This window comes from Apus apus, chromosome 15, assembly GCF_020740795.1.
Source record: "Apus apus isolate bApuApu2 chromosome 15, bApuApu2.pri.cur, whole genome shotgun sequence".
NCBI classification, from domain to species: domain Eukaryota; kingdom Metazoa; phylum Chordata; class Aves; order Apodiformes; family Apodidae; genus Apus; species Apus apus.
The window spans coordinates 7579554-7602717 of record NC_067296.1 but is presented as its reverse complement, the minus strand read 5'-3'; the positions used below and the strand labels follow the sequence as shown (position 1 = coordinate 7602717).

Below are 23164 nucleotides of genomic sequence, written 5' to 3'. Positions count from 1 at the left end.
GGAATACTGGCATAAAGAGCAGCCTCTGGGCTGTTCTGTGTCTCCTGGCAGCTGCCTCGGTGGACTGGGCACCAGGTGGGCACAGCCCACAGTGCAGACCACGCTTCTTGCTCCATGTCATCTTTGCATTTATGGCTTTGGACGGGAGCCTTAGGAGTGGCTATTCCAGCTCTCCCACCCACTGACACTTTCCCATGCCAGAGAGTCCAGCAAGGGAGCTGCAGCCAGTTTCTGCTCCCTTGGTGCCTTGTGGCTCAGGAAGAGACAGGAATTGCACAAGGGAGGGCAGCGGGGGAGGGAGAGGAACCCGAACGCGGCTCCGAGGAGCCGGTGCTGGGGCGGCGCTGGGGTACGGGGATTGTGCGGAACCGTCCATCTTCTTTCCCCCCACAGGGAGAGAAGTAGCACGGTGGAACCGTGCACGGTTTCCATACGGTGCACGGGAAACCGTATGAAAACTCGAGATGATCTGACTAGGCGAAGCAGCAGCTGAAACCAGTGTCATCGTTTAAGGTGCGGGGCCTGCCTCCTGTCCCCACTCGGGGCGGCCGCGGCCGGCAGCGGCAGGAGGCCGGTAGGGACCCGGTGATGAGGGTAAGGCGGAGCTTTGGGTGGTGCCCGCAGCAGCTCCTGGGCGCTCCGGCCGCGCAGCCGCTCCCGCCGCTGTCCCGGGGGCTCCGGCCGCTCCCGCCGCCGCCGGGCGCCACCGGCCTTGCAGCGCCACCTGGCGGCGGCGGCGGGAAGCGGCGGCCCCGGGGCCGGCCCGTCTGCTGCCCCTGCATCCGCTGGCAGGGGGTCAGCTCTCCAGCGGGGTCCTCATCTGCTCCCAACAGCATCGGCGTTTTCCTGCGGAATCACGCCTTTCTCACAAGCTTCAGAGTGTTCAGAGTCCCAGCAGCCTTGTCCTGCCCGTACCGGGTCACCAGTGGGTTGCGTGATACATCACTTCTAAGGTGGTGTTTCTAAAAGGCATGACACTCACACACTGCTAAATCCTCATTGAGCCACCCTTCCTTGGGATGTGGTGGCGGTATGGCTGTGCCAGCTCTTGGAGCTTCACCAGAATCCATGGACATTTTCTTTCTTCTGCCTCAGATAATGATAGAGAGAAAAAGGAACATTCTTCACAGGTGTCCCGGACATTGGTTTGTCTCTAGGAAAGGACCAGACCTTCTCCTTGATGGTCTTCTGTCTTGTCACACTGAGGTGAGGTTTGAAGGGGCTTCAAAGCACCTTTTTCCATTTGCAAGGTTTGTCTTTAGGCAGCCACATAGATGTCATCACAGAAAGATCCAGCTGTATTCCAGCCAATACTGAGGCAAACAAAACCCCCACATTTTCCATGAGAATTCATTTCTTGCTAGTAATTGGCTGCTTTTTCTTCATGCTGACATCCTGTTGGCCCTGACAAAACAAGGTGACTAACAGGTGCTGAAGGTACCTTGGGAAACACTCCCAAGAACTGCACCCTGGTTAAAACTGTTGCTGTCTTTCCTCTAACTTACACATTCATAACGGGGACATGTGGTCACGTTCTCAAAACACATTTGGAGGTGCCGTATTGACTCTGATTCATTCACATTTACAGCACTTCTGTGCTAACATTATCGAGGTCACTGTGACCCCCAGAGTATCTTACCAAACCCTCTGCATCAGAGCAGCCTAACCTCACAGGAGTGTAATGAAAATAGCAGCGTCCCTTGGTGCCAGAACATTCCCATCCCTCAGTCTGAGCACAGCCTGGTCCAGCAGATTGAGGTATCCCAAGCTCATGCCTTTTAATTGTCTTATTACCCACCTAACAGAAAAATCCCCTATCAGATAAATACCTTCTTCTGTGTCAGCCACAAATAGTCATCATTTATAGGTTCCAGAACTTGTGATCTATATGTATACAAAAAACTCTTGATGACCCCAAGAGACATTGAATTCCTGACCTGTTTTTTCATTAAAAGCCTCTAATTTGAGCAGCTAATTATTAATTAACTTGTGATCCTCCCAGCAGGGGGGCAGTCTCCGGCAGGCACACAGCCCGCCTTCCAGCCTGCTGCAGGGGCAGCACAGAGCAGTCCTTGGCTGTCAGCTTGGTCAGGTCTGGGGAAGTTCCAGGGGGCTTTGGTGCAACTAGCATATCTCTTCCAGCTCTCTGGAGAGGACCCACAGGGCAGCCCCCGTGTCCCATCCCACAGGCCATCCACCAGGATTTGCCCCTCGGGTGGGTGTGATGTGCTGGGCCACAGAGAAGCATTTTGTGCACCACGGTCTGGTGTTTCCAGACCTTTGGATTAAACAGACACCTGGCTCTGTACCTCACCCTCTGCAAACAGATCAATTTTTGGTGTTTAACTTAAACCTGTTTCATTATTTGAAACATTTTAGTGCTGTTTTATTTGATCTTCAAATGAATCGGTTGCACCCCGATTTTTTTGCCCTGGTTGTCTTTGTATAAGTACCGGCGAGTCCATCGCTGAGCAGCTGGTGAGTAGCTGCTAATTAAGGAGCAGAACGACCACCGGGGGGACCCGGGCGTGCCCCGGGCGGGATCACGTCCCGGTGACCGCAGGGGCTGCAGCGCCCGGTAGCGCCGCCAGAGGGCGCCAGAGGCCCCGCCCGGCTTCCGCGGCACCGCCCGCTCCCGCCGCCAGCTGCGGATGCGCCGCCGACCCCGTCCCCACGCCATTGGCTCGGCCGCTCCGAGCGGCGCTGCCCATTGGCCCGGCCGCAGCGCGGCGGCGCCGCTGATAGGCGGGATGCGCTGAGGGGCGGGGCCAGCCGCGCCCGCCCGCCCCCCCCCGGCCGAGCCGCAGCGCCGCGGCGCGGCCCCATTTCCCGATGCTGCCGCGGGCCGCAGGGCGGGCTCCGGCCGCCGCGCCGGGCCCTGCGCGCCGCTCGTCGCCGCCCGCCGGCCTCGAGGAGCAGCAGCCGCCGCGGGGCCGGGCCATGGCGAGCGGCGCCGACGGGGTCCCGCGCGGGGCGGCCGCGGCGGGGCCGCAGGCGGAGGCCGCGGAAGAGCCCGAGGGCGATGCGGCGGGCGGGGGCCGGCGCTGGGGCGCGCAGCACGCCGGGGCCCGGGAGCTGGCCGAGCTCTACTCCCCAGGTGAGGCGGCGGGTGGTTCCCCTCGGGGCTGGCTCCGCTCAGGGGCCGCGCTCCCCCGGGGCGGGGGTTCCCCTCAGGCCCCTCGCCGCCCCTCCGGAGGCCGCTCTGGGGCAGCTCGGCCGCTCCCGGCGCCGCTTCACGGAGCCCTGGGCGAGCGGCGGGCCCGGCTGGGCCGTGCGGGGCCCGGGCCCGGCTGGGCCGTGCGGGGAGCGGCCCCGGGGCCGGGGCTGCCAGCGAGGGGATGCCGGGTGCCCGCGTCCAGCGGCTGTGCCCCCTCCTCGGGGCCTGGGGAGTGTGAGGGAGTCTCAGAAGCAGGCTGTGGGTTGGGCGGCTGGGTGGATTTCTGGTCTCATCCAGGGCCCTTCTTGTTGGCCTCCGGTGTCTTGGCGGTGTTTTGTCAAGCCAGTGACTTCTCGTTGTCTGCGGTGGGGGAGACGCTTTCCCGTGTGGCCCTCCAGCCTTGCTGGGCTCCAGATCACTTTCGTTTTATAAACCTGAGACTTGGTCAATGTACTTAACACGCTGCTTTTAAAGCAGACTTTTGGGAAGTTAAGAAAGCGCTGTTCTGGAGAGGTTAGGTGCTTGGCTTACAAAAAGTTGCCAGTATGGAGTTAGTGTCTCAAATATGAGCCCATGATCTAACTGCTGGGCTGGAAGTAGTCAAACCAGAACCTGCCCAAAATTCCTCTTCCCATGAAAAATAATAATAAGAAAATAACTTCTCCTTTCAAAAGCAGATGTACAAATCTGCTCGTTAAGCAAACTGAAAACAGAAGCTTTTGCTTCTGAATATTTATTCATTGAACTACTCTGTGAGACCCAGTCCTGGTACCACAGAAAGGGGCAGAGGGATGTTTGCATGTTTGTGTTGGTCTGGTCTTCCTGAAGCTTGCTGTTCATCAGAAGGCAGTCGAGTGACAGCAGATATTTGATTATGCTATGGAAATAACTGCAAACTCCTTATAATAAAATGTAATTTGTTTTTGTCTCACAGTGTGAGCAGTGCTGTTCCCAGTGAATTCATTTGCAGGTGAAGAATTAGGAAAGGGAAGACACGTTTTCAGCATCTTGCAGTTTTCCACCAGGTCAGCTGAACAGCTTAGCTTGCACATTCAAGGTAGTTACTGGCAAAGCAGGCGTTCTTGTACAAAGTCAAGTAATGATAAGAAAACACAGGTATTCATTAGTTTCTCAGTTTTCTAGACTGTTCAGGGCAAGTATGTCCATTTCAGCTTGTATCAGTCTCCTCTTCCTTGCCTTGAGAAAAGGTGATGTGTCATGTCTTTCAGCTGGTCTAGATATGTGGTTCTGATCCAGGCAGTGACTGATTCCTCTGCTTTACAGCAAAGCAGTCACTAACTTTACCTACCTACTGTGCTTGTGATCATAAGGAAAAGATTTTCCTCCCCAAATGCCCTGGTTAAACCGTGACACAAAACAACTTGCTACCCTCATCTTTAGGCAGAAGTTGCTGTTAAGTCTGAAGCAGCGTATGCATAGTGACATCTGTCAGCAGTGAGCTGTGATTTGATGTGCAGCTTTTTTGTGGTGTTACATAAATAATTTACATAAACAATGTCAGAATATGTGTTATGGTAGAAGCACTTAGTGTTGAAGTGCTGAGCTCTTAAGGATGAGGATTACGTGCAATTGTGCAGAGTGAACACATTTCTGGAGGATTTCCACAGTTTCTTTAAGCATATACTTTGTGGCTTTGGCACCTTGTTCCCTTCATGTGGGATGTACTTTTTGAGTGCTCTTGAAATACAAGTTATTGGTGCTGACTCCACTCCTTTGACTGATTTGCCTTCCTAGTCTGTCCAGAGCTGGGGCTGCATTTCTGGACTCAGATGCTTCCAGGCAATCCGCGTTGGGATCCCTGTGTTCAGAGTACAGTGGTATTTGCATAGACTGAACTCTTGGGACTTGCTGGTAAGGAGCCTAGTGTTTCCCCACAGCTAATTGTTCCGTGTGGATCTGCCCACTTAGCTCCTCTAATCAGGGTGTGGTTTTCTTAGGCAGGAAGTGATTGTTAATTAACTCTTACTTTCATTGCTCCAGGGACCTCTTTATAGAATGTCCCACGTTGTGACCTGATGCTGTCTTGAAATATGCGTGTTCTTGTCTCTTAATTTAATTTTATAATTCTCTGCTACTGCAGAGGATGTTAATTTATATACTTGTGGCCTTTGTAGAACAGAACTCTGAACAGAAGAAGTCTTTGTCCATGCTTTAAAATATTGCATTGTAGGCACATCAAAGATAATACTGATCCTCCTTTGGTGTTCCTGTTTTCCTTTTCATTGCACGGTATAGATGAGAAGGACAACTTGATTTAGCATTTAGGAGGATAAACTTGATCAGACAGCACGTCAACACAGAGGAGTAGTAGGAAAGAAACTCCTGTCTTGAGCACAAGCCAGACATGTGAGCTCCTGTGAGAGGATGTGCACCTCATGTTGTGCGTACCAATGGTTCCCTGCACCTCAGACTGGAGAGGTGTGGAGTGTTTAAGGCTGCAGGAGGGCATGTGGGGAGCAACCTGGGGGTGAACTGCTCTGGGAGGCCCTGGGCAAGAGGCAGCTCTGCTGACTGGTCCCCTGGAATAGGTGAAGACTAGCCTGAATGCTTCTGAGCATCTTAAGAGCTAACTACAGCCAGGGCCCTTCTGGGCCAAGGTGGCAGCTCAGATCACCTTGGATTTAGGCATTAAAGGTCTGTTTCTGATGCCTTAATCCGTACAGGTCTCACACTGAGTACTCACTTGCTCTCAGCATCAGTGCCTTGTGAGGATCCAGCAGTGATTGACAGGCCAAAGCTTTCTGCTGCTCATCTGAATATTCAAAGAGTTACCATGCTCTGATGTGTCTGTTCTCCCTTTATAGGCAACAAATAAGATCTTTGTAGAGATATGAAGTAGTACAGCAAGGTACAAGAGAGAATTTGTGCCAGTTCTTTCTCATTGCTTTTTCTGTCTCTTGTCATCTTAGAAGGGCAGAGAGGTCGTAGCCTTTTGCCTAGGAGCAGGAAGGCAAAGACAGGACTGCAGCAATTAAGTACACAAGCTCAATAAGTACACTTGCAATGTTAGGAACATGTTTCTGGGGCCACCAAAATACAGGAGGATGCTTTTTCCTGTTAGTATAACAGCTGTATTTACATTTATGAGATTTTAATTATTATTGATCATGAGATGATTTAACTACAAGGTGTTTGAGGCCAGAAATTTGTTTTCAAATTTGTTCTCAGTCACACTGAATATTGAACAAAATGCAAATTTGAAAAAAGACGTGATGTGGAGAAACATTCTGCTGGCGACCGCAGGGAAAAGGAAACTAGGACAATGTGAGATGATGTCTGATTTGTCCCTGTTATTTCGGCAAGGACAGAGGGAAGGGGTTAGTAATGGCTTGGGGAAGAGGAATGTCATTTAACAAAATATGCACACCTCCCGTGGTTAGATAAGTTTGTTTCAGTTCCCTGTCAGAGAAGTGGAGTCAGTCATCCAGGCAGTGGAATAGTCTATATGATTTCAGACTTCAAAATGTCTTCTCAGATCAAAGTAAAACGTGTTTTTTTTTCCTGTTTTTTTTTCTTTTCCAACAGGAAAGAGGCTACAAGAATGGATCTCTGTCATCTTATGCTTCTCTCTGATCTGTTTCAATTTTTACAATCTTCTCTTCTACTTGAGACTGGAACACATGCCCTCTGTTGTTGTTGGGATATGTAAGTAGGAGCTGTTCACTGCCCTGACCCAGGCAAACCTGCCTGGTCTGGTGCCAGAAACAAGTATGTGATATTTCAGGCTTCACTTGCTGTTGGAAAGGAAGAGGGATGTTTGTGCATGTGCAATTGTAGTGCTTCTGAAACTGAGACAGTCTGCAAAGCTGCTACTGCTTTTTGTCTTTCATTTCAGTGGCTTCTCAGCGTCTCAAAGCTTAAGCTTTTAACGTAGCTATGTAAGTTTGGTTCTTGCATCTCCATTGCAAGTGTGAGGGACTATTGAGAGGAAAAATAGCTGTCAAACTGAGAACTGGAAACGAAATATATTGACAAAAAATATTTACAAGAACTTTTAAGAAAGCAGAAGTCCAAGAGAATCTTATAAAAGGTGTTTCAGGCATCAAACTGGCTGGTTTTCTGGGGACTGATAATAAAAACAGTGTTTTGGAGCACTATGCTTTCATGTCAGGATGTGAAGTTTTGGGATTTATCCTGAATTACTTTTTTCCGGCAATGTAAGGAGAGTTGCAGCTCTCTTTTGCTAATTAATGTCATTTTTGGTCTCTTACTACTTCATTTGATTGGAAACGTAGGCAAGCAAGCTCATCTTTGCCTTAGATCTGTAGAGACATTTAAGTTGGCTGGATCTTGGCAGTACAGAGCTAGCTGCTCTAGATGCAGTGTGAGCTGGTGATTTCACCTTTTCACTGGAGGAGATGAAGAACTAGTAAAGGATTCTAGTTTGATGCTGTGCAGCTTTACTGGTAGAGTCAGTAATTACATGGAATTAGCTAAAGGAAAAACTTGTCTCAGAATAAGCTGGATGTGAAAAGGGCTCCACAACATCCATTACATCACCCAAAGCCTAAGCCTGTGTACAAATTGAATGTTGCTTAGCACTCAGAGCCTAAAGTGTGTTTCCATGAACTTTGTGGTGTTAGGATAGTATTGAAATGCTGTGGCAGAGAATGTTCCTGAGAGCAGGAAGAAGGGCAGGCAGTGGAGCAGGTGGAGCTGCAGCAGGAGATCACCTGTGGCTGACTCAGTCTGTTGGCATTACCTAGGCAGCAAATGTTACTGGTCATTGTATGGGAGGGGATGTGGGGAAAGGAAAGAGAATTAAGTTTAGAAACAGGAAGAGTCAGCTCTGCAATGCCTTTCCTAATTTTCTGGTGAACTTTTAGTATGGGATAAGGGAGGGAAGAGAATAGTAGCTAAGCATTTCACCATTCTTCTACTGTACTTGACATGCATATTGAATGCAGTATTAACTTGTGGTGGTTGTGTGTAAATGTTTGTATTTTCATACCAGCTGTCTCGTTAACTGAAAGAACATACGGTGTCATTCATTAGGACACCATATAAGCTAGCTGCAGTTGTTCAACTTCTGTGCTTTATAAGAAAAGTAACTTTTCTGTATATTGTGTGACGTGTATGTTTTAGATAATGGTACTTCTTTGTAATTGCTGTTGCATAGTGGTAATGATTGAAAAAAAACAAACCAAAAAAACCCCACCAAAAACAAGCAACAAACCAAAATCTAACTAGCAGATTCGAACAGTGTTATTTGACAGATGCCATGAATTTCTGTCAAAGCTGAGATGATGCCTGTTTAAAGGTTGTTTGCTTTGTGTTGTGGGTAAGAGGGAGCAGTGTCCTCATGGGAATCATTCCAGCTCTCTTGCCTGATTTAGTCTTGTCTAATCTTGGCTGGTGACATGAAGGTGTTGGGAGGAAAAAGAAGAACACACCCTGATAGTTGCTCCATAATTTTGAGGACAGATGCAGACAAGAGAATGGGTAAAGATGATTAGCCTGTAGTGCAATCTGTTTACAACTGGCTTTCATCTCTAAGTTAATATTGATAAAAACTTGAGTTGTCTGATATCCTGGTTACCAGTTTAGCTGATAAAGCAGCCAATTCACTGATAATATTATTTAAGCAGTAGTGAATGATTAAAGTAGCAGAATCTGGATTCTGTGTAAATAAAGGAGTGTGGAAATAACTGATAGTGTGTACAAAAATGAGTGCAATAAAATAATAAGTGCTGCACGCTGTCTTGTTTTGCTGTCTAACTTGATTAAGTTATTTCTCCAGGTAAAGTGTGAATGTTATCTATAATTCCCAGTTATGATTAGGTTTTATAAAGACTTGTGAAACTCATCTCCCAAAATGTCCTGATTCCTAAATACTGCATGCAACACAATGGGTAAGATAGGGAATATTGAGTCACAGACATTGTCAGATGTGTTCCTTTTGAAAGCTTTCCTGAAACTTGGATTAGAATATTGACCTTTGAGATGAGATAAAAAAAAATTATATTCTGCTAATAAAGACTTGGCTCTTGATAAAGTTCACATCAGGTCTTTGGAAATCTGAAAGTGATCAGTCATCCAGTGGGCTGGGTCTGACCTGCTGCACAGGCCTGTTCTTTAAGATGCATTGTTGGAACCCCCAATATACTCTTCTGTCAACATATTTTTTTCCTTCAGGAAACAGAGTAATTTGAACCAATCCTCTGCATCATCTCACCTAGCCTGAACCAAATATATATATAGTTAAAGGCTGTGTCATGTCTTGTTTATTCATGCCTTTAATGGCTCACATAATTATTATATGGGTAAAACTGTAAATACCTTCATCTAGAAAATCTTGGGACAAAAAAGCTCTGATCCTCCTGTTAGTGGCAGCCTGCAAGCTCTTACTTCCTTGTGTTCTGAGAGGAGGCAGTCTGCTGAGACTGACCTGGCGTGGCGTGCTGTCATTTGCTGTGCTGAATCACCTGCCAGCTGCTTGTGGGCTGAGGAAGGCAGGCGAGAACTTTGTGGCCTTGCTGTAGAGCAGCCCTGCAGCTGCCTTGTTTTCTGCTGACTAAAGATGATCTTGCCTCAAAGGAAGAGGAAGCCATGTGAGTCTCTTGTCTCCCAGGCATTTTAGCAGACACGAGACAGCTCCCTTCCTCTCCTCACTGTCAGAAAAACCCCACACAAAAATAGGCAGAGGATTGATCTTTTTTTTTGGTGTTTCAGTGTTAAATGCAGTTATGCCCTACTCTGAATGTCTTAAACTGCTGAGGAGCCATGAAAATTTTGCTTTTTGTGCAAGCCTACAACTATGTAGATTTGAATTTGGTATTTTATTTGCATGAACATAGTTGACTCCAGGGTAGACCTGGGCAGGATGGCTGAGTCTGATGGCAGTTGTTTGTGTGTGTGTATATATATAGGTGGTATATTAAGAGCATCTGGTTTTATATTATTTTTATATAAATTATATTTATATTAAGAGATTCTGGTTTTTATTTTTGCCTCCCTCCTCATGCCTTTGTATTGGGTTTAAAAGCCTTTTCCAGAATTGGTTGACTCATTTCTGACATTGGACTTTAATCTGCTGCCACGTTTGTTCTTAGATACTGTTTATTGCAGTCTTAAAAAAAAAAAGTTTGTCTTGTAACCTGTTTATATTAATAAGAACTGCTCCACATAGGGCAGGTATCTTTAGAAATGTCTTGTGACATGACACAAGGCACAAGCAATCGTTGCTGACTGGAGAGGTGGGGAACTAATTTTTTAAACCTATTTGAGGCTTCATTATTGCAGACATTGCGAGTTAGCCAGAGAGAGCATGCAAAAAGGAATTGCTTAGTTCATGTTCAAATTAGAAACTTGCTCTGATCAAGGCCCCAGACCTTTTTGTGTTTCAAGCTTGAGTAGCTTTGCAGAGCAGCTCTTGGTTACCTGCAATGCAGAGCCAAATGATGAGTGTGTGTAATAACTGAAAGCTCTGGCATACACTGGAGTAAAAGCACTCTGGAGACTCTGGGAGCTTCATGAAAGGGACTGCTGTGCATGTGGATCAGCTGCTGCCTTAGAGAAGAGACAGAACTGTAACTATGTCACTTCAGTTCAGATTTACTTTGGATATTAAAATGAGTTTTCGCTTGAAATTTTTATTTAAAAGGTCCTTGAAATTACACCAGGTAAACCTCAGTTAACAAAGGAAAGTTATCCTTTACTTCAGTGTTGGTCCAACTAAGCCAAGTATTTTCTCACCTGCACTCTCTGTCTGAAGTAACTCTGTTACTTCCTTCTTTGGGTAACTTTGTTTTCCATCCTAAACTGTATCATCTCTTAAAGATGGAAACTCCAAGGTCTGTTTAAATAGGCAAAACTTCGATTCTGTGACTTTTTGTTATACTTTGTATTGCACCAATAAAATTGTGTTGCACTAACACAATTTGTATTCTAGCTATTCTTCTGTTGATCCATTTTGTAGCAGTTGTGTGTATGAACTTAGGAGCTCTGGGCTGTTCCAGTGCCACGGGATCCTAGAAGCTGTTGGTCTGGACAGTGGAATTACAAAGTTGCTGGTTTGCACTTGGGCAGGTGACGTAGACACCACTTATCTGTTCTCCACCGAACTTTGATTAGGGGATGAACTTCTCAAGTGGGCCCAGCAGCTGTTCTCAGGCAGGGTGATGGAGGCTGTGCCCTGACAGGGGAGAGGTGATCCCTATGAACCTGCTTTCCCTGGCAGCAGAGGAGTCTGTGCATTCCCACTTGTGTGCACAGTGGACGTGCTGTTGCTCTTTCTGTCAGCAACAGCAGCTGGGACAAAGGCAGCTCTGTGTGCTTGCCGAGTTGTCAGGGGCTCTCTTAAAGTTGCAGGGGACTTTGGCTCAAGGGTTTCAGAGGTGTAGGTCCCAGTGGCCCAGATTCATGCGGTGCCTCTTCCACTTCAAAACACTGACACACTGGAGTGTTGCCTTGTGAAGGAGTGGGCTATAGTGAGTGGTGGGTTATAGTAAGTGGTGGTAGTGATCTGTTTCAGTGGCAGAGTGCAGGACTCCACCAAAAACAGCATCAGGGCTGCTTACATCCCATGCCAGGCAAATGTTCAGGTATTGAATCTTCTCAAGGTGCCCACATGCATGCACAAGACTGTCTGGTCCTCCAAGAGCTGAGCTCACCCTGCTTGGCTCCTGGGAGCATTTTAAATGGATGAAAATGGAGGAGTAGTTTTATTAGTCATACTAAGGAAACTATTGGATTATTATTTTTTTTTTTTAGCAAAGGAAGATCTGTTCCTGGTTTCCATTTAGTGTTCATTGTTCTTTAAAATTACTTTCATCTGGGATGGCTTAATTGCTTTTTCTAGTAATGCATTTTCAGGGAAAATAAGTACACACAATGGTATGTTTTGTTTAAGAACCTGTGGCCTGGAAAAAGTCAAGATTTTGTCATTAAATGTAAGTTACTTTAAAAAATAAGCTGGAGAAGCTTCCCCATCAGCTGGAGTAATGGTAGGAATAGCTTGCTTTGTGCTAATAGACTAAGATTAAAGACATTAAAATAGAATTTGGCTGTTCCTATAATTAGGTTTATTGGGTAGTGATTCTCAGCCAAGTCATGCTTTAGGATCTGCTGCTGCTCCATGCCATGGGAGACGGTGCCCTGATTCCTTGGGGATCTCCTTTTCCTGGTATCTTCTGGCAGTGTCTACCAGGATGCATGGTTTCTGTGCTGAGGCTGAGGATCAGGTCTGTCATTGTGAGACGAGGCAAGAGCTGATCCTGTGCTTGGCAGCATTGCTGGGGGCTTTCCCATAGCAGGGAGTAACTGGAGGATATGGGGGAAAGAAGAGAGATGTCTACTGCGAGCAGCATGCCAGTCTTGCAAAATAAGCTTGTGGGACTTAAGGTAGAGTTTTCATGTCTCTGGAGTGTATATGTTATAGGTGTGGCTTATTTGAAAATCCTTTTATAACATATCTACTATATATAATAATACTTATAATATCCCAGCCCTTCTTTATTTAATATTTTAGCTGTGTTCTCTCCTTACTTGCACTGCTAGGTCCAGTTCTGGCAGAACGTTTCTGAGCTTTAAATAGCCACTTCTTTTCTTGCTTTTAAACTGCTGCACTTCATACTTGTTGAAGTGTTCAAGGATTAGGATTTAGGAAGAAATTCTTCAGTGTGAGGGTGATGTGAGTGTTCAAGGGCAGGTTGGATGGGGCTTGGAGCAACCTAGTGGGAGGTGTCCCTGCCCATGCAGGGGGTTGGATCAAGCTGATCTTTAAGGTTCCTTCCAACCCAAACCATTCTGTGATTAGTTTCTTAGCCTCATAACTTGCCATAGTATCAAACCCCTGCCTTCTCTGAAAGTGACTATATGTGGAATGCAGATGACTAAGGTATTTTATTTTTATAAGTATACAAGTAAAAATCAACTGTTACTTTAGCATCATGATTTTTAGAAAACAAACTTCTCTGTTGTGGAATTAGCCACTCCCCCAGCTCTTTAGCATTCAATTAGTTCATACAGTCACTGATTAAAAATTAATGTACTTCTCAATTATGTTACTTGTAGCATCAAGTTATTAAGTAACATTTTATGCTTGTTTTTTCCTCTCCAGACACTTCACTGAATTTTTAGAGTAAACATGAAACTTTGTATACTCTAAGGCTTTTGGGTTACAATTTGAAAATTGTATCTATGCAAAGCCAGGCTTACACCTGGCTCTATAAAATTGTGGTGAAGTGCAACTTTTTGTTGCAAACATGTAAAAAAATAGTTCTATCTCTTAAACACCAGTACCTGAAATGTCCTGCTCTGGTGTGTCTTCCTGCACTGGTGTGTGGAGTCAGCCAGGTTACAGGAGGTGCAGTGACTTGCTCAGGAGAGAAACCCTTTGTTAAGGTTGTAAAGTCTCAGTTTGGTACTTGGGCAAGGAAGAAGAGTGGGAGCTTTTCTGTGGCACAAACCCCGACGTATTACCTGGTTTCTGAACGGAACACAAGCAGGAGCAAAGCCATCTCATGTCAGTTATATGCTTGGGCCAGCTGCAGTTCCAGCCCTGCCACCCACCCCCGCAGGTGACCTGGCTGTCCCTGCCTCAGAGGCGGGGCTCGGCGGTGCCCCAGGGCATGTCTGAGCAGAGGGGGGCTGGAAAAGAGCAGCCGTTCTAGCAAATGTGTGTCAGTCATCTGCTACCGGCTGAAGTTCATTTGTACACCTCTTGGTCTCCCTGTATGCTAGACCTTTTTCCTTTCCCTCGGCTCACCAGTCTGCTTTCAAAACAAAGAAATCCTGGAGCTGTGAGCGAGTTCTGCCGCTTGCTTCTCACCTGCAATGGCTTCTTCCCCTCCTGTGTTTTCTGAGCACTTGCCTCCTTTTCAGATACCAGCCACAGATGAGCTCATCCCACCCCTCAGCTGACTGGAGTAAAGCTAATGTGTACAGAGCAGTGTTTCTGTAATGCTTTACTGATCTTGCTTCTAATGAGTGTGTGAATCCACCATTTGCACTGTGGATATCCTGCTTTTTCTGACTTTATGATTAACTCTCAAATCAAGTTATAGGCTGTCAGTCTTCTCTGGTCCTGCCAACCTCGATGACGGAGCATCAAGATCCACCTTGGAGAGACAGCTGAACACCTATGCTTTGTATTTCCCATTTGAACTGGAGACAGTTTTGGGTCTATGAGAACACCTGAGTTGAGTTTATTGCTGTCTCTGAGTCTGGAGACAAGATGCAAACAAAGTGCTAGAATGCTAGTCATGTATAACATTTGGTGTAGGTTTTGCTCTTGTATTACAACTCATACACAATTGCTGAAGAGTGAGCAAGCCCTTCTGCAGTACAGCTGAAATGTGATTTCTGGTAGTTAGGTTTTCTTTCAGATTGCCTTAGTATAATGCACTGCTTCAGGCACCCTTCTTTCTTTCCTCTTAGCTTCCTACTAGCTGACATCAAAGTAACATGTGAAATATCTATTGAACTGTCAGTATTTTGTCTCTGCTTTTGTTGCTGCTCCGCTGTTATTTCAGTCTCTGATAATGCACTGTGCTGGAGGCAATGCGGGTTAACAGGGTGATTACCTCAGCAAGAATGGTATTTTAGTTGTTGCAAAGTGAAGTGTTTGGATATCTTCCCCCTGGATCCAGGCTGTTTGCTCTTTCAGCTGCTGGGTGCAGATCCAAAAGCTGTTGTGCTCCTCCCTGTCTCACTGTAGCTAACATGTGAGGTAAGAAGTGCTGCCTTCCCCTTTCAGAGCCTGAACATTGACTCTAGAGAATCACCAAGTATGCTTGTGTGCATATTCACTGGGTGGTCAGTCTTTGAAAAATGAACAGAAAAATCTTTTTGATATTTTTCTTAATCTGAAGGGACAGCACTGCAGTGAAATAGGATCCTAGTTCTTTAGTCTCGTTCATTCTTCAGCAAACTGGGACTCTCTCCAGACATGGTTCATCTCTCTTGAATCAAATCTGTTCAGAGCAAGATGTGCAGGCTTGAACTGGTACCTCTTGGTCTCCCTTTTCTTTAAGAGGCAGGGTCTGACTGTCCTAAATACCTCGAGTGTAGAGGTTCCAAGGCAGTCTCCTGCTCTTTGCTCTGGCCATATTGCTCTACCATGTGCCACATTCTTCCAGCCTCTCCATTAAAAATACAGGAATTTCTTCAGCAATCTTCTCCAAATTTTCTTCCTCAAAAGCAGAGGACCTGGCAGCAGTGCTCATGCAGGAGGGTGCTTCAAACTGTTTTGGAGACTTCATTACTAACAGGATTGGGAACCTGGGAGTAGGGATGACTTCTGCAGGGGAAGAATGATAGTGTCTGTTAAACACGATCTGACAGATCTCTGACACATCTACAGCTATTCTGATCAAACAATGTCTTATGTCCTTACTTTTAAATGTCAGAATTACCCAAAAACTTTAGGTAGATTATCCAGAGCATCAAGGAAGAAATAGGACTTTACATACAAGAACTTAAAATTATCTTTATTTGACCACAGTTTCAAAATTATTGTGGTTGGCAGCCAGAAAAATCTTTATACTTGTTGCAACAGCCTCTGTTTAGTGGTGTATTGAACTTGGTATGCAAATTCCACAAGTGTACAATGTTCCTTACAGAGAATCATTAACATCATTTCTGGGGTCTTGCCTGTGGCTTTGCAGATGCCATAATCTTGGAGTTGTTCAACGTTCCAGTCTTATGTTGTGAGTGGTGTTGCTGTACCCAGGAGTGGCTTCTCAACTGGTGTTTAACTGTAGTTGTTGGAATTCAGTGCTGCTTGTTTACAGATGTGAGAGAGCAAGGGAGAAGAGGAAGGCTCTGCAGATAGTGTTATCTGTTGGGGTGGCTTCAACAGCTATTTCATACACAAGTAATCTCTTAAACACAACTGAAGAAGGGAGTAGGCAGATCTGAGTGACCCAGTTCTCATTTATTAGTATTTTCCATGCAAGCAGTTGTAAAGATTTGTCAAGCTCTTTTGTAGAAGGTGGGTTAAACACAAAATCTATAGATTTGAAGAAGATTGTAACCATCCAAATGGAGTCTTGTTAGTGTCTTACTCCTGGTTGCCTAACCTTATGTTTATTCAGATGGGGTAGATCTCTTGTAGTTGTAAGTATCTAAGTTAGAGGTGGATAAACAAGTAAACTTGCAAAACAAGTATAAGATGTGAATATGTTGGTAAAAATGCATTTGTTTATCTAACTGTCTCTCTCCTCATTCAAGTTGCAGGAGTCATTACAGCTGATTTTCTATCAGGATTATTTCACTGGGGAGCTGATACCTGGGGATCTGTGGAGCTACCCATAGTTGGAAAGGTTTGAGATTCTTATTTTTAAGCTTGAAAAAGTTACAAAATAGTTTTCTGAAACACTTCTGGTATTCCCACCTGTACAGTGTACATAAGCTGCACCTTTGTTGTAGTTTTGCAATGTAACCAACTCCCCCACACTCCTCCACTGAGTGGTGTGGTAGATTGATAAAGTGCTGTGTTTGTACTTGGCCTAGGTGACATGCAAGGTGACACCATTCCTTTTTATCACCTTGTTTAAGGTTTGCACAGTTTTGCAATACCAGTGTTCACAGACCTTCCCAAGCTACCACAGGAGTGGCCTGTGACACCACACACACAGACATCTACACTGGCTAGACTTGTGTAGGTCTTCCAAAAGGCCAGTAAACACAGATGGAGAGAATTGTTCTGTAGCTGAACTCTCTAAAACCTGTCTTTTAAATCATGAAAACATTCCAGTAAGAAATCTCCCCAGTCTGCTTTGCTACTGGCCCCTGTTGTAAACGCAGTAGTACTGGAATGATGATGGCTGCAGGTTTAGATATGGGATGTGTTAAACACCTGCAGCTACAAATGCCAGCAGCTTAGAGGAAGGTTCACCTACTTCTATAATAAACAATCTGGTTTTTTAAATCAACTTCATAGCTACCATTAATTATCACAGTGCAGTATTAGAAGGATCTCTATTAAAAAAAAAAAGTACATGGGATGTTCCTTGTAATTATCCAGAAATACATTAACCAGAGCAGTGGAATTAAGACGATTTGTTTTAGGCTTATTTTTGTTCCTCTTTAATAGACTTAGTAGTCCTTGCATCCCTTTATCTGTGGATCATAGTTTAAAAAAAATAATAATAACTGGGGGAGTGGGAGAAAGAAAAAAGGGCACTGCAGGAGGCAGTGTATGTGGTATAACTTGCCTTTAGTCTGTTAGTGCTGTCATCTATAGGCCTGCACCTTCATTTTGTTAGTGTTTTATTGCTTTATTCTGGTAGTAAGTGACATATTTGTGAATTTCACAGGCTTATTTTATCTGTGAAATTAGGATGCTGATTATTTGTTTTTGTAGCCTAGAGGCTAAAGTTCCTAAGTGGAAATTAAGAATAAAACTGAAAGACAATCAAAAACTGGGTTTGAGTCTGGGAACTGATTTGCTTTGCAAATGTAAATAAAATTATCCAAAGTGTTGTAATCACAAAAGTTTGAATCCTGCTTTCATGCTTGTACTATGGAACTCTCTGAAAGTCAGTCATCAGATTTAAATGCCTGTGAGTTTTTTTGTTTTTTTTCTTTTTCTTTCCCATAACATCATTGGGCCATGGTGTCATGTTTATCAATTTGTTTTTTCAGGCTTTCATCAGACCTTTTAGAGAACATCATATTGACCCCACAGCAATTACCAGACATGATTTTATAGAGACCAACGGAGACAACTGTTTCATGACACTAGTCCCGTTGGCAAACATGGCATATAAATTTGTTTCATTTTCCCCAGGTAAGGTGTTACTTCTGACTTAATTGGATTTAGCATTTTTGTTGGTATTTAAATTAGTTTCTCTGTGTGAAACTAGGAGAAATCATTGAATGTGAGATGGGAAGTAATAATTGTTGGAAGCATGTTGCTCCTGGGAGGAGGGAGGGAAATTTTTAATTATTGTTTTACTTGAAGTTCGAGGCGAAGTTTTTGTTCAACCCAACAGAGAACTGGTGGCTGAGGAGTCCTGGAAGGAAGCATTAGATGTGACATTAAATATTCTTTTTATAAGAGGGATCAAACTCTGTGCAGATAGGGAAATTCTTTGTCCTGAAGTATCTAAAAATGCTTAATCTCTGCATTTGCAAACTAGAAGGAGAAGAATTGAAAGATTAATCTTATAGATGTTTAACTCAGAGTCTAACTTCCTGTTTCTGGTAAGTTGACAGGCGTGGGCACTTACCAGCCTGTTCTGTGACATTCTGGAGCTGTTATGGCTCACTGGCTCTTGTGAAACTTCTGCCAGAGCAGCTTCATTGAGGCCCTTGCTCCTGTAGCACCAGGCAGCTCTGTCTGGGCAAGACATTTTCCTAGCAGAAATTTACTTTGTCATAAATGGTATTTAAAGATACACATCTTGTTTTGCAGAGGCGTTATATGAAACGTGTCCTTGGGAGTGTTATGTCTTTGCCCTTATCATCTTCATAACCATGACGAACCAGATTCACAAGTGGTCGCACACGTACTTTGGTCTTCCACGCTGGGTCATATTTCTCCAGGACTGGCATGTTATCCTGCCACGGAAGCATCACAGGATCCATCATGTGTCTCCACACGAGACGTACTTCTGCATTACAACTGGTACTGCCATCTGGTTCATGCAGCCAGCTTATTCTAGTAGTCTGTACAGTTCACCTGGCAAGATGTCATTTAGTGACAGACTATTAAAACCTTAGAAAATGACATGCTGGAGCTCACCATGCTCTTTGGTAACATCTCGTGCAGCATGGAAAATGTGGGGGAGAAGAGTTGTGATTGACTAAAAGGGAGCTTTCAGCCCTAGGGGGTAGTTGGTGGTACCCAGATCCAAGGGTGTTGTGGTAATCTCACACTAGGAGTGGCTGTGGTTCACTGAAGTCTTAAAGCTGCTTGTTCCTTCAAAAGAGCATGTCATCTGCAAGTGCAGCTTACCTTGAGTGCTCACTTCTAAAGTAAGGCTTCTGCATTTTCAGCATTCATTCCTTCTGATTTAGGGCAGAGGAGTGGGCAGGCTTGCAGAAAACTGGCTTTACATTCCTCTTATCTATATTAAATTTTATGCTCGCTGTACAGGCACTATACTGAGTCACCAGTGTTGCACAGTCCTGAAAAAGTTACAAAATTAATCAGACAGCTGGAAATAAATTACTTTGGTTCTTCATTCTGTCATTGGCTTTGACAAACAGTTTGTGTCAGTTTTGAAATCTCTGCCAAGAAACAAATCTACTTCTCATGGCCAGACTGTCATGTAAGAACATGGTATAATTTGAGAGGCATGACTTGACAGATAATGGCAAAAATCTTGCCACACTAAGAGCTTTTTTCAGTTCTACTATGTCATCAAGGTTTAAGCTGGATGTTACTAGCTGTCTTGGGCTAGTTACTTTTTTTTCTCTCATTAAAAATAAGCTTGTGCTTCTATTCGCTCTGTGCTTTTTGTAAGTGTTCATACCATTGTAGTCTGGCATAACACAGCATGATAGATTGTGTGCTTGGATTTCCCACTGAAACAAAGTGTTTCTGCAGTCCTAATTCTCTTAGGATGGAAGTGAGGAGGACAGAAATACACAATCAATATGCTATTTAAAAGGGGCCTTTAGTGAGTAAAATGGGGCTAGTTATTATAATGCAGTCATTAGTGACTTGTGAGTTGACAACCCAGTCCAAAGAGTAAACTTGGTTCCATAGCTGACCTGTGTATGTAAAGGTCTGTCACTTCCCTGTATCATTGCCAGGGAAGGTGTCAGGTAGCAGAGCTTTCTTGGCATTCCCAGTGTTAAAGCTTTTGGACTAACTGCCATTTTTAGACACCAGGGAGGAGTCATCCATTCCTTGAGGGTCGATGGCTGTGTTCATGGGAATTGCATAGGCTGACTTCCTAAAGGACAGGAGTGCACAGGGAGTTGAGTGGAGCTGCAGGACCCCAGGTGAGCCAGGAAAGGTCATGGCTGAAAACAGGACCTGTTGCACAGATGGTTACAGCTGCAGTGTCTGATGAGATGTTGATCTAGCTCTCTAGCAACATGGTGTTTCTTAGCAGTGAATATTCTGAGTGTTCTCTCCATTCAGTATTTCTGTCCCATAATAGCTACACACATAGTCTAAGACATCACCAGCAACAACAGGTGTTTCCTTCTGCTGGCAGTGTCACCACTGTAGGGATGGGACTCGGACCTGGCAGAGCTGGCTCTGCAGCAGCTTCCCCATGTTCCATGCTCATGCTGTCCTGCCTTTCAGCTCTTTCCTCTAACATGAGCTGCTGCTGCTGCTAGCTCACTGTTTCCATTGTAGTAACAACTTCATTCCTGCCTCTCCTTTGGTTTGTTGGGGGTTTTTTATGCCTTTTTCCTTTTCTAGAAAGGTACATGAACAGTTCTGTAAGTGTGAGATAACTAATATAACTCTGTGCACATCCATCTCTTCCTGGTTGTTGGAAAAATTTTACAGGGAAATAACATTTCCCAGTGCTGATTTTGTTTGGTTTTCCTGGTGTTACAATATTTAATAGAACAGGCCTAAAGTTACTATGTAATAGATTGTAATAAAACCCTGTGAAATTGCCTCTTTGTGAGCTCTCCTGTCACACGTATACATAATTAGGCTGGCATCAAAATACAGTATCAGAAAATCAAGTTAATGTACTAATTAATATTGTGGAAGTGAGACATGAAGCCCCTCTGAATTCCAAGTGAGCTCTATTAGTGCTGTGAGCTCCAGCCTCACAGTCTGTGCAGTGCAGCTTTCTACAAGATCTTCAAAACACCCTGAATCTGTAGGCTGGGAAAGATGCATGAAAGTACTGCCATTTTTACACGGAATGGTAAAAACCTGTGCTTTGGTGACCACTGGTTGCTGAGAGGCAGAAGTGCTCTGTTACCTGAGTTGCACACCTTGGGGTTGCTGCCCTTTTAATCTAGGGAATGTCCAGCTGCCATTACATACACCATGTCCCAGGTACTGGGACAAGAGTTCCCCACTGCAGGCTTCATTAGCAACCAGTTACACAAACTGTAATTTCACCCAGGGAGAGCACAAAACACTTCAGTGCCTTAAAAATTAAAATTCGTGTTTGAACTGTCTAAACTTGAGGCTTTATTGAAGAAAAAACTTCTGCTTTCCTGAGCTGTGGTTAGTGGTGTTGAGGTCCCAAAGAGAAACTTTATTTATTTATTTAATTTTTTTCTAGAAATTGATGTTGATTGAGATTTTGGAGCCTTGTTGTGTGTATTTACTTTCCTGCTGTACTTACCTAATGAGAAACATGGGGAAAAGCTGAGCTGGATTTGGTGATGGGGAAAAATAGCCAAAACTGTTGTGTTGGGGTGGGTTTTTTTGGTTACTTGAATTTCAGTATTAAATCTAAGGTACTATTACTACAAGTATCTTCCTTCTAACACAAGTCATTCAATTAAATGGTTCCTTTTCTGATAGTTTTGCAATGGCCATAGAGTAGTCCACATCTGAACTGCCCTTTACATTCACCTTGTGTTTAATTTAAAGTTGTTACTAAATAAACATTGCAAGACATTGAACTTTGGATGCTATGTCAAACTAATCCTCTTTTTCCTTTGCAATCCTTTAGGTTGGCTGAACTATCCATTAGAGAAGATAAGATTCTGGAGGTGTTTGGAGAACATTATCCAAGCAGTTACTGGAGAGAAGCCAAGAGCAGATGACATGAAATGGGCTCAGAAAATTAAATAACTTTTGCCAGCCTTCTGCAATCCTTAACTTGTTGCCAATGTTTTTTTTTTTTTAAAAAAAAAAAAAAGCCATCAGCCAAATTCAAGACCTGCAAAGAAATAACAGACTCTAAAGCACAAACTAAGAAGTGCTAACACAAACTGTAATGAAAAGAACTAATTCTTAAAACGATACTTGAAATGAAGATGATTACTCTTACTGAGCACCTTTTTGTTTAGCCATGTCTGCTTACATCTTAATAAATACTTCATCACTAGCTCATAAGGTTATCAGGCAAACCAGAAGGCAGGACAGTCACTCCATTGGTACATGGTGGCGTAGTAAACATGTGTTGTATCAACATTATTTAACACTGCAAAAATAGCTTGTTGCCTCAGACCTCTAGGGGGAATGGTGATGAGTTTGTCACTTCATGTTTGAAAACAGTGTGTCAGAGTGATGGAAGCCTATAAAATCATCACTGTTCAATGCACTTAGTGATTGATAAACTTACAGCTCTGTCTTTGCTATCATGTTTAATCTAACTGACGTAATGTGGAACAGACTTCAAGAATCCCACTCCACCAGTGGGCCATGAATCCTCAAGTGTCTTCAGTTTCCCTTAAAATAAAATTGTTCTACGCTCTTCGTGGAATTGAGCAACTGTTACTGCATAAGCCTTCGACTTAAGCCTCTGAGGAGAGGGAGGGCACCCAGTACAACACGTGCTCACGTTTGTTCATGTGGAGTGCTCACTGATGAGTCTTTTATTAAGTGTTTCCTACCCTGACAATAAATGTTTAAAATAGTTCTAGCATTGGGCACATTGCAAATAGCTGTATTCAAGAGCTCAAGGTATCAAACTTGTAATGTTAGAAGGGAAATGTCAATGACTGGTGTTTTGTTCTTTGTTTTTTTTTTTAAGGTGCTTGCTTGTTTCTGTAAATAATATAAAGCCTTAATCTCTTCTGGTGTAATGGAATAATATTTTAATGTGATGTTTGAATGTATATAATATATTTATAACAAAGCAGTCAGATAATACTAATCATGTTTGTTAAGTCTTGTTGCTGTTCTTCATTCATGCATTGTCAGCACTTGGTCCAAGAACTTGATCACTCATTGCAAAATACTTGATGCTGTTCCAGCCAACTGAAACACCTTACAGCCTCTTAAGCCTCATTTAGATTGAAGTGATCGATAGTTTTTCAGTTTTGTAGGAGCTTGATACTGTTACACCAAACTCCAACACCTTTCAAGAAGTGCAGTTTATTCTGCTTTGAAGGCTGAGGAGTAATTATGCTGGACTCGGGGCAGGAGTTCCCTAAGAT

At 44.2% G+C, this 23164-nt stretch overlaps 1 protein-coding gene across 1 annotated transcript; it reads left to right on the top strand.

Annotated features, from left to right (window-relative positions):
- Positions 1–2805: 2805 nt before the first annotated feature.
- Positions 2806–22881, top strand: PEDS1 (plasmanylethanolamine desaturase 1). Its single transcript, XM_051633395.1, has 6 exons — positions 2806–3097; positions 6704–6823; positions 16352–16443; positions 17768–17912; positions 18540–18752; positions 21733–22881. The coding sequence occupies exons 1-6, from the start codon at positions 2833–2835 to the stop codon at positions 21852–21854; spliced, it is 957 nt and encodes a 318-aa protein (XP_051489355.1). The 5' UTR covers positions 2806–2832; the 3' UTR covers positions 21855–22881.
- The last annotated feature ends 283 nt before the right edge of the window (positions 22882–23164 follow it).